The sequence below is a fragment of the Xyrauchen texanus genome, chromosome 1 (assembly GCF_025860055.1).
Source record: "Xyrauchen texanus isolate HMW12.3.18 chromosome 1, RBS_HiC_50CHRs, whole genome shotgun sequence".
Lineage (NCBI taxonomy): Eukaryota > Metazoa > Chordata > Actinopteri > Cypriniformes > Catostomidae > Xyrauchen > Xyrauchen texanus.
The window spans coordinates 17,956,345-17,968,468 of NC_068276.1; the positions used below are offsets into that span (position 1 = coordinate 17,956,345).

At 39.3% G+C, this 12,124-nt stretch overlaps 1 protein-coding gene across 1 annotated transcript; it reads left to right on the plus strand.

Moving 5' to 3' along the window:
- Positions 1-285: 285 nt before the first annotated feature.
- On the plus strand, positions 286-4,170 carry LOC127643989 (transmembrane protein 272-like). The gene is made up of 4 exons (XM_052126971.1): positions 286-486; positions 588-638; positions 832-1,023; positions 1,492-4,170. The coding sequence occupies exons 1-4, from the start codon at positions 444-446 to the stop codon at positions 1,677-1,679; spliced, it is 474 nt and encodes a 157-aa protein (XP_051982931.1). The 5' UTR covers positions 286-443; the 3' UTR covers positions 1,680-4,170.
- The last annotated feature ends 7,954 nt before the right edge of the window (positions 4,171-12,124 follow it).

A 12,124-nucleotide genomic window follows, 5' to 3' on the forward strand; every position in this document is an offset into this window, starting at 1 on the left:
GGTAAGGCTAGGTCATCAGCTTTTTTTACATCACTTTTTGTTAAGAAACTTTTAATAAAAATAATGCTATGTAATATTATGTTCACTGGAGTTTATGCTTTATTTAGCTATTTTATCTTTAAGAATTTTTTATATAAAGGGCAAAGGAATGATAGTTGTAATGTTTCAGTTTAGGTTTGCTAAAACCGTTTCTCAACATTTCACCAAAGGAAGTGTTTCAAAGCTACTGGGCAAGCTTGTTGACCACAGAACTGTGAAAACATACCATTTGACTCAACTAGTCAACTCAGATCTGTTCAGTTTATCTTGTATGCTATACTCATATCTTAGTAATGCACTGAAGGTAATTCTGGAGGTCCTCCTCATATTTGAAAGCCAAATGTATAAGAAAAAAATAAGCGATAATTCACAGTTTTTGTGGAATATTCAAGAAATTGCTGAATATGGAGACTACAGAGATGTCTGCTGCCAGAAGATCTTTCATAGGTAGGATTAATTGTGGTGTGCTTAATTTAATGGTGAACTTAATTTTAAAAAATGAAAGGAAAAAAATCGTATTTATTTTTATTTTTATTAATTTTTTTCAGTGATGATTAACATGATAGCATGGATGGTTTTAATTCCAGCCACTGGATTAGGTAAAAAGCTATTTTATTTGAAAAATATACAACATTATTAAACTGATCAGTTTGTCTTCCTTGACATAAACATTTTGTTTTCTTCAAAGAATCTTATGTCAATGAACTCAAATGAATAGGAGAAGATTGATCAGACCATTAAAGTCTTTCGTTTGTGACAAAATTCTTACACTATCTGGCTAAATCTTTCTAGGAACAATCCATTTTCATGAGTGTCCTGTTCAACCATATCTTCCCATCTATCTGACTGTGATTGGGGCAAGTGGTCTGCTTTCACTGCTGCTGTTGTACATAAGGAATACTTTGGATGACTGTCTGCTTGCTCGGTTCTGCTGTGTCTTCAGTCTGATGCTCTACATATTCAATGCGTGCTGGTTCTTTGCTGGTGAGGGAAAGATGTGTTATATTAGTATAGAAACAAACGTTATTGTCCAATTAGTGTCAGTGCTGTCCTTTAAATGTGACACCTAAGGGACCAGGGACTCAGTAATATCTTCTAGGACTGATACTGACAGATATTTGCATTCATGCGGTATCATGTAAAAGCAAATGTTTAGTTACAGATGCCATGTTAAAGAAATGCGCTATTCCCAGCCAGCCCTTATTCATTTGATAATTAATGTGATCTCAGCATGTCGGCCTCCAAGGTGACCAGCTCTATTTTTTTGGGGGGTGCTTTTAATCTCGTGTTTGTGTACATACTATATTTCTCTTTATGTGCAAAACTTTTGTAATGGGGAAAAAATTGCAAGCAAGAATGTCTAATATACATATGATTTCATGTACAAAGACAGCCACTAGTAAAAATATTGACAATTTTTGAATAAAATTATGATGCACGTTTTTCTTTCAGGTACCTACTGGATTTACTCCATATATCCTCCCAACTATAACCCTAACAGCACAGGAGACCACTGTCACAGGACACTGTACCTGTTTGCATTTTGGTTTAACAATATAGGTTTTCTGTGCCTGTCCATAATGTTTGCATTTTGTTTGTATACCATCTTGTACAACTGTGCTGTTAAGCTTGAGTCATAGAATTTAGCTGCAGACCTGTAGATTCTTTCCTGTAATGCTCTAAAAAGATGCTGTATTATTCCTATTGATATATGATTTTATCATATAAATTTGTTTTTCAATGGTTGTTCAATCATTAAACTTCTGGATGTTTTATTAAAATAATGCATTTAAATGTGCAAAAAATATGATCATAAATCTTGCTGATAAAAACCGCGCCAAAATCAAACAAAGGGAGTACAACTGTGTGAAATTCCAAAGGATCGAACTCTCAACTCCTATTGGATGAGGCACTCAACAGAACACACCTCAACTATGATGTCATCAGGAGTAGAAATACCTCGGAAATCGTTCTCTACCCCGCTTCCAGTGACTTTGCGTGCTGTATGTAGACGTAGCTCATCGCTGCTCTCAGGTGTTGCCTCGTTGCACAAGGAAGTAACGTGCAACTTTAAACTGCGGCAATACAATCTCTATCTCGCTGGATGAGTTGAGATTACATTGTGTTCCACCGAACACTTTAACGGATCTGAAGGAAACCGCCGAGCAATCCGTATCTTCAACGGTTTGCCTGCAGACGTGAAGAAGGATCCCCTTTCCTCTTCAATCAAGTTGACGTCACTGATTTCTCCGCCAGCCCTCCGAGAATCAGCAGCCGTACCGCCTGCCGACAGAGCGAGGAAACGTCTAACAGAACCAGGGTGGTGGTGACCAGACACACCACCAGGGTCACGCCAAGCCAAAACGGCAAAATGTTCGCTGGCCAAAAGGAAAGGTTCGGTTCGAACAAAAACCCAAACAAGAAGGTGAATGGGTAAACAAGGGTTCAAACCCCATCAAAGAACGAGATTTGAGAAGGGAAATTGAGAATATAAGGAGATGCTTGATGGAGTTAGAAAAACAGCTTGACGCTCCTCCATCATTCACCAGGTCCACCAATGCCTCAAAGGAACATGGCGCTAAACCCCCGTCAGCATGACTTGACAATGTACCCACTCCCACTAACACCAAAGTTTACTTTGTAGGTTGGGGAAAGGGGAACAGGAGAGCCCAAGTTGCTTTCCAAAACAGTCACTCCTAATATGCCACACCTTCCTTCTCTGACCTTCTTGGGCTTCCTTGTCCATAAATGGCCAATGCACACATACATCAGTAGTGGTAGTGGGGTGCATCAGCTCCCACGCACTACTTGACACTGGTTACAAAATAATGGGTTCTAACACCTTTGTAGAGATGGATGGAGCAAAGCTCTCCCATGGCAAACCGTTACAGACAGAGACCTGCAACGTAAGCATCACAAGCTACACGCAAGTTAAGTCGTCTATCACAAAACATGCCTGGATCGACATTACCTTTCAAGGGATGATGCTAACACACCCTGTTTAATTATGTCCCTTCAATACGGAACCACTGTTAATTGGCCAAGACCTACTGAACTGACTGGCTCCTCTCATTGACACATGGGCTCAGGTTGACACACCGAGACAACTTGGTCCAGAAAACAGTTTGCCAGCCTCAGGTGGACAAGTTGCCATCCAGAAATCCAGCAGAGACTCCAAGAACAATTACAGTGCCTGGGTAAAACCCTTCAGGGTACTATAGTCACTGTAAATTTGTACTCCGCTCTTTTAAAATAAAAAACTTTGCACGCTTTAGGGACTTTGCAAAAGGTTATCAGAAGACATAACATATGCGTATTGTTAGAGATCTAATGCAGGACATCATCAGGAAAATTAGTTCCTCAGTCAACAGTCTGAGTGGTGGAAGGATTCCAGCTTACCTGGTCTCCCTAGACCTTGTCGAACAAATCCTTAGATCTGCTACTACCTCCGTTGTGCAACCTTCACAGATACACCTGGCATATAGTTTTGGCAGAGCAATTCAAACCCATGTAAATCCTCAGAACCTTAAAATAATCAACTTGACGTCGCTGATTTCTCCGCCAGCCCACCAAGAATCAGCAGCCGTACCGCCCGCCGACAGAGCGAGGAAACGCCCCCTCCCGTCATCACCCGAGCCTCGAGGAACCGAGTCGGAGTCAAACGACAGATAAACACACGTTCTACATGCGTCCCCACGCAGTCGAAGTAAGAGGTTAACATCTGGGCAGAGGTAGAATATTTAGGTGTGTTATTCTTGTGGATCAAGTTTATTGTTTGTACAGTTTATGGACCACCGAATCCACTCATTGTTGCTAATAATACTCAAGGTATTAATGTAACATACTGTTATCACAAATAAGAGTTTGCTGTGTTGTAATCCAACCACGTTGGGCTGTTGTGTATTTACGCCATCGCGGATGAGACCGGCACACTGTGTTTATCCATTAAAGAACCAAAGGCCGCGGGACGGGTTACGTGTTCACCGCGAGCCGTTCACCGTGTCTCTGAGTGATAAACTAGTAGTTGCCACTCCCTCCACACACACACACACACATCGTCCTTTCATGTGTTATAGGCTTATTTTGGTTACAATATATAATCACATCACTGTTTAGTTTGTAGTTGAATGTCGGAAGTTTATTGACTGCATTGTATTGATAATTCATTGATATTATATTTTCAATAAACTTCATTATAATTAAAAGTGAAGTGTTTTTTTTTTTTTTTTTGCATATACATGTGTCAAAGGCTGGCAGGGGATGCCAGTGCTCGAATTCAACCCTTCGTTGTTCCCTTTTTAATCTTGATGATCTATGGACATCAATTTTCCTAAGAGAACAATCTAACATTGAGACTGATATGCTGTCTGGTTATTAGTCCCTGATTCCAGGGTGGTGCCCCGTCGACATTAATCCTAATTAATATTCTATTGATTTTGATAATTTGCAATTATCTTTGCTGATTGTTGAATTTGAAGGTTCAATAAGCTAGTGTTAAGTCTAATCAATGTTTAATTAATTTTAATAATTAATTATTATCTTTGATAATAATTTATATTCTATTAAATTTGATGATTGTTGATTTAAAGGATTAAAAAAGCTAACATTGATTCTAATCAATGTTCTATTGATTTTGATAATTATTAATTATTGCTAATAACCAAACCCGCTCCTAAACTGCGAGCCCTACATGTCTTTAAGGAACAGTTCACCCAAAAATGAAAATTATGCCATCATAGATGTGTATGAGTTTCTTTCTTTTGAAGAACACAAATTAAGATTTTTAGAATAATATTTCAGCTCTGTAGGTCCATACGATATAAGTGATTGGGTGCCAATATTTTGACACTCCAAAAATAAAATTAAAAGGCAGAATAAAAGTAATCAATATGACTCCAGTGGTTAAATACATACCTTCTGAAGAGATATGATAGGTGTGGGTGAGAAACAGATCAATATTTAAGTCAATTTTTGCTTGAAATTCTTCTCTCTGCCAAATAGGGTATGCATGAAGATTGTGAATCACCAAAAACAGTAGTAGTATGTGAAAGTTAAAGTGCACCCTAACTGAGCAGGGAGGAGAATTTATAGTTAAAATGGACTATTGTTGATCTGTTTCTCAGCCACACCTATTAAATCACTTCTGAAGACATGGCTTTAACCACTGGATTCTTATGGATTACTTTTATGCTGATTTATGTGATTTTCGGAGCTTCAAAATTTTGGCACCCATTCATTTGCAATGTATGGACCAAAATAGCTGAGAAATTCTTCTAAAAGCTTAACTAGTGTTTTGCTGAAGAAAGAAAGTCACACACATCTGGCATGACATACGGGTGAGTAAATGATGAGAATTTTCATTTTTGGGTGAACTATTCCTTTAAAGTCTTTATTCTACAGTTTGATAAAAATATACACTGGGGGTGGGAGGGAGTTGACTAAAAGCATGAATGTAAAGCCAATATTAGTTATGTCTAATACAAGTCATAGTTTAAATGAGTAAACGGAGCAGATGTTGGTGGCCAATATTTAAACTAAAGGATTTTTAATGAATTGTAAGATTAATGACGGAAGTCCATCCCGAATTGACTGGGGAAGTGCTCATAGATGGGGTGTCCTTTGTTATATGTCTGATGAAGACTTTAATTGGCAATTCATTTATTGTCTATGCATTCCATTTTAAGAGAACGTGTAGTCCAAGATGATGCAGGGAGAGGTCAGTGAGGGGCATCGCAGTTCGGCTGGAAGCTTTTGTGGCCGTTCATTTCTGGTGAAGTCCATTCTAATTAGTGGTTCAGGCAGTGGTTAGTCAAGTATCATATGTCTTATAGTTGGAGCTGGCAACATTTTATCCTCTGTGAAGTCCATCGTAGTATCTTGAACGGGAGTCTGTGCAGAGCCCGGTTCAGAACTCATTGGTCGAGGATTGGGCGCAAACTGCCGACTTTTTTGGGTACGATGAAGTAGGGGCTGTAAAACCCCTTCTTCACCTCGCCTGCAGGGACAGGCTCTATCGCACCCTTTCGCAGAAGGGAGGCGATTTCCGCACGCAAGGCAGCAGCGTTCTCGCCTCTCACCGTGGTGGAGCGGACGCCGCTGAACCTGGGCGGGTGCCTGGTGAACTGAATCGCATAGCCAAGTCGGACGGCACATGATGAGTTGATGAGTTGGTGAACGCCACGCCCCCATGCTCCGAGTGAGAGGGACCAAGGGGACAACAGCATCGGACGTACCAGCAGGTGGGGCAGAGCCCAAGGTGCTGAGTTTAGAGACATCAAAGCACTTACCTGGCTCCTTGTGACCGCTCCCGGAACAGCCTGGGACGGGAGAGGAGGTTTTCCATCCTCGTGACCCGTGGAGGCCATCGGCTCGGGGCCGGCTTGTGCCACGACTGGGCGCATGGAAGCGGGAAGTCAGGTTCCAGGGCGCTGTACCTGTCAAAGAGAACCGGTGGCTGGCGGTGGTGATAACAATGGCCAGGGAGACCGGAAATAGAGCCCAGGGGCTGAGGAAACTGCTCTTTTTTTTTTTTTAAATGTGGGTACCGCAGCCTGTTGGGCGTGCGGCAAAATGAAATTCACAAGAAAATAAGGATTCTCCACCCGCACCTCCAGCAGGGTGGGAGTGGTCTGCTTACCAGCTCCCGTAGTGCAGTTTCCTGAGTCCCTGGGCTGCCCGTCTCAGGGGTGCTTTGAAGCCTTCTTGGGGTTCTTGGTGGCCGGCCGTGAGGCAAGGGGCATCGCCGTCCTGCGGGTAGCTCCGCGCTCATGGCCGGCCACGAGGGGCGGACTGTGGCGGGGCTGTTGTCAGTGTCGGCACCGCAGGGTGACGTGCTGGGCGACGAGCAGACGGAGTGTGTGGTCTGTAGCTCTGCCTAGGCAGGATGAATGGCCCGTGCCATGACCTTCGTTGCCCGGAGGGTGAAGTCGGTGGCGCTGTAGGCCTTCGCCGTCAGGGATGACATCAGCCTACAGGCTCTGCACGGGAGCCAAGGGCGGTTCTGCCAGGTGGAGGCATTTTGCCGGCATAAGTGCACCACGACTGCTTGGTCCACCTGAGGAATCGCCGAGTAGCCCCTTGCTGCCCTGCCATTTTACGAGGGCAAGCTGTACCGCAACGTAACCATGGTCATGCCCACACAGTGAGGGCATGAACCATCCACAAATGCCGACTCCGTGTGGGTGGCACCTAGACACGAGAGGCAGCGATCGTGGCCATCAGACGGGGAGAGACATCATCCGCAACCAGGAAATACACACAAACGGAAAGACATCTTGATAAAGACGCTTCCAGTTTGCGCCACTCTTTTAGAGAAATATCACTCTTTTATTTGTGTTTTTATATACAGTATATATATATATATGTATATAGGGATATACATATATATATATATATATAAACAAAGTTATTCACTCCGTGGATTATTTTCTCTGCTGCTGAAGCGCCCAGGAGTGTGTGCTCAGGACAACGTAGTGTGCGAGGGGGAGAACCGCTGGAAAGGCCATAGATCCAACAGCTTGAAGAGATGAACAGAGGCGGTAGAGGAATTCAGCTCTGTGACTTTCTCTCTCTCGGTTCCGAAGAAGATATCTGATGTGTGTTTGCAGTGTCACTCCTTTTATACCCATATGTCAGGGAGAGTGGCATGCAAATTCCACACGTCAATTTTCATTGGCCTTTTCTCAAGATCAGAGATGTCTGGGCTCCGCAGGAGCGACCCCTAGTGTCAACTCACCGACACAACGTCGAGTGAGTGACAGATAGGGAACTGTGATTACAGAGAGCAGTGGCAGAAGGCTACAGAAGATTTACAGCCATAGCCATCACATGGTATGTTGTATATTCCTAAATCTATCCCTAAATTGTTACTAACTAACTCAGTGATATAGTTTAGTTTTTAATATATCAAAGAGTTGATGCAACAAATATAGAACAGGATTCATTACTTATACACTGAAATTTCAAGAGACACAGCTGGAATTCAAACACACATTGAGCTACACATAACACAGAAGCTACACATGTATTTTCTCAAGAACATTTGGATTCTAAATAGATGTTAACATAATTAACTAACATAATTTCAATAGTAAACCCAAATGACAATCTGCAAATCATACTGTTTGTGTTACACTTTCTATAGTTTGGATCGCTGAAACAACAGTGCCACCTTGAGTAACAAATAGCATGTATAATATCTATTGTATGTGTACACGCTTATGGTATACTGATAATTCACCATTGTTGTGCAGAAAATCAACCTGATATAGTATTAATTTGTATGAATACAGTATTCATATATTTTGTAAAAAACAAAAACTGTATATATATATATATATATATATATATATATATATATATATATGTGTGTATGTATATATATATATATATATATATATATATATATATATATATGTGTATGTATATATATATATATATATATATATATATATATATATATATATATATATATATGTGTGTATATATATATATATATATATATATATATATATATATATATATATATATATATATATATATATATATATATATATATATATATATATATATATATATATATATATATATATATATTATTTGCAATTTTGCCTATTTTTTTTTTTATTTTTTTTTTTTTCACAATTCTGAAGAAAGGTTGAGGTCCATCATGGTGTGCACTGAGAAAAGTAACATTGACCACAGGAAAGTTTCGATAGCAGTCCAGACCTCTGGAAAATAATTTACACCCAATTAATTATACTGAAAATTAATAATCAATTGAAAAAAATGCCATCATGTAGAGCCTGCCTGGAGAGGGTTAATCCAGCCCAGTGCAGAAGCAACGTTACAATATAAAAGTTTCCCTAAAAGTTTTAAAACCGTGAAACACAAGATTGAGGGTTGAAGTGCTAAGGGAACTTTTAAACAAGGCTTTAGAAAAAGCAAAGAAAAAAAAAAACAAACAAAAAAAAAAAACATGTGCACGTTGGTTCTTGCGTGTCTAGTCACCATTTAAGTTGAATGTGTGAAAGTGGATGAGATTTGAGAACGTGGCAGTCTTCCACAAGGTAAGTCTTCCCCGCACTTTCAGAACCACTGAAATGTTGTGTTTTGCAGCTTTTAAGAAAACATTTGCTTTGTTAAATAATCATTCATTTCATTTTCATTTGACCAACAGTAATAGCAGAGATAATTTTGTGGGACTCTGTGGTGCTTACTGATAAGTTTTAATGGAGGTAATTACTTGTTCATCACATTTTACCACATCTTCCAGTCAATACTTTTGTACTTCATTGCCTTTTGATGCATTCAATTCATGTCAGAATGATTGTAATCAGAGTAACTTTGAGTTTTTTTTATTTTTATTGGGAGGTGGTGGGGGATTGTAAATACGGTTTATTGTTTGTGCTGTATATTATTCGATGCATATCGTGTTGTGTAACAGATGTTTATGGTTATTATCATACTATGTTGCTTGGAACTGCACCCAAGACTTGCACCCATTGTTGCACTTGTGTATATGGTTGAGTGATAATAAAGGGATTTGATTTGAGAGCATGTTTTACTTGCAGATTTTGACTGTGCAGTTTATATAGTATGCTAATTTTCTTCTATCAATGAAGAATGATAAAGCTTGCCAGATAAAAAAATGTGTCTATCTGGTTTGTGAAGCAACAGGCTTGTGCAACAAAAATAGATGTCCCATCATTGTAGCTACTCGAGAATGATAACAGATAAAAGCATTAACCACATACCTAATGCATGTTGCCACTTCATTTTGTTGTATTTATGCTAAAAAGCTTCCCATCTTTGACAGCAAGTGTAAAAGTGAGAAATATGAAATTGCAAAACTGATACATTCTTTGACTAAAAATCACTCAAACACACATCACGGTTGTATTTATGTTCTCCGACCTCCTAAGTACAAACTTCCCAGGAGGAAGTAATGCACCATTTTTCTATCCTACCTTCTGAATTTCTCTCTCCAGTTTTATGTTGCTTTAGTTTGGTACGGAGTGGGAAATTTTATTTAAAGACTGTTCTGAATATATATTTTTCTAAATTTAGTATTGCGGTTACATGTGAACAGTTAAAATGTGATTTTGCATTTTGCTGTACTTCAGGAATAAAGTGATCAAATAAATTTTATGTTAAGGAATCATGATGGAATTCTAATGTTGGACACAGAAATAACTTTCTTTTTATGTCATATGTGGATGTAGAAGGTAAACTTGATGTGCTGCTTGGTTTAATAAGAAGCACCATTCAAAAATGTTTATAGTTTACAATAATGAAGTTGTTAAAACAGCAATCAGTTACAGTAATTAGATTAGAACTGCAAAGCAGAATGTACCAGGTGTTTCAAATCTGATCTATACGTCCAATAGTCCACACTGCTCCTTTTAATTGAATATCACTGATCTGTATGTTCAGGCAGTGTACTGCAGTGATTTTCTGGCATACATTGGTTATGCTTGAATTTCAATTTGACTGGACCGAACAGACAATCGGATTTAATTTCATTTAGAATGTGATCAGATTTACAGAATCTGATGTGGGCTGTTAGTTTGAAAGTTCATTTTATTTCTCAACTTTTTGCACAGTTCAAGGTGGAAACTATTTAGAATGAAATTTATGTTACAGTTGGGATTGTGGTTTTAAGTTTGCGAGCAGTAAGTAAAATCAGAGAGTGTTGTGTTTTAAAGCACTCTGTTGTTTGATGTTATTGCAGAAATCGGTCACATTATATTACCCATGTTTAAGTTCTTTAGAAATTCCTCCTTAGATAGTGAATGTGCAGATGCATGTGAAGTCGCCAATATATAAACTGGATTGACCATCATATCTAGACACTGATTGGTTCTGCGGTCAGAACTGCTCGAAAAGGAAATATTCTCATTTTGAAGGTAGGCCTATTTCAAAATGTATTTTGTTTTGTTTTTTATTAGCATTCCTGTAATAGTTGGAGTGATTTTGCAAAACTGAACTCCTATTAAAATGACCACGGTAACCAAGAGTTTCAGCCAAATTACCATAATCTTGCTACTTTGGCATTTTTAGACAAGTAATGTATTTGGGAATTACAAATTAATGTATTAAGGAATTAAACAATAATAGCCTATTTATAATAGGAATAGCATATATAGACAATTATAGTCTCAAATCTTTTCAACGTTAATCATAATTTTGGTTTTACCTTTAAGACTGAAACGGTCATAAAACCATGAATAAAGGAAATGAAAGAAATAGAACTAAATGAGATGGATCAAGAAAAACAGCCGATGACCAGAGAAACTCCAACAGGCACAGAGAAAAACTGTGTGTCAGAATGTGCCAGAGGATACAGACGTCAAATTTACAGGCCTATCCACAGAAGAGTTCATGAAAGTCGCTGGAACAGCTAGATATGCATGCAATTAGCCAAATTAATCCATCATCCATCCATATTTGGCTATACCAACTGTATCAGTCTGTCTGTCAAACTCACAGTAATGAATCTTTCCAGGTGGGTCAGGACTTGCTGGATCTTGCTGGTTCTGTTTTGGCTCGGCTGGGTTGGCATGTTAGCTGGAGCAGTAGTAATCATAGTACATGCCCCATACTATGGCTCACAAGGGTCCTCTCCACAAGATATCTGATGTGAATGCTTTCTCTGAAAGTGGACTGAAAGGTGCGAATTTCTAAATTTAGTGTTTGATCTTGTATTACTGTTTATAACTTGCATTAAAATCACTAGGAACAAAACTTCTTTTATGTATGCTCTTTGTAAAATTCTCCCACTTGCCATCACAATATGCCAGGACTATCCTAGTACTGCATAAAGTGTCAATTACAGTCCCAGTATTTTGCTGAGAGGGCGGAGAACAACAGGGTAACCTTGGACGGAACAGACAGGGAATAGGGTAACCACGAGCAAGCGGACAGACAGACTGACTGACTGACTGACTGACTGACTGACTGACTGACTGACTGACTGACTGACTGACTGACTGACTGACTGACTGACTGACTGACTGACTGGGAACAGGAGCAGCGAGAGTGAAACCAGACAAGAGCGTGACATAGAACGTCAACGAACGACAAA

Excerpts from the sequence above, each read along its gene's own strand:
- LOC127643989 (XM_052126971.1), top strand. The coding sequence starts at position 444 with ATGGAGACTACAGAGATGTCTGCTGCCAGAAGATCTTTCATAG. Across the intron at positions 487-587 it reads TGCCAGAAGATCTTTCATAG|TGATGATTAACATGATAGCA; the intron begins GTAGGATTAATT and ends AATTTTTTTCAG. Across the intron at positions 1,024-1,491 it reads TGCGTGCTGGTTCTTTGCTG|GTACCTACTGGATTTACTCC; the intron begins GTGAGGGAAAGA and ends TTTTTCTTTCAG.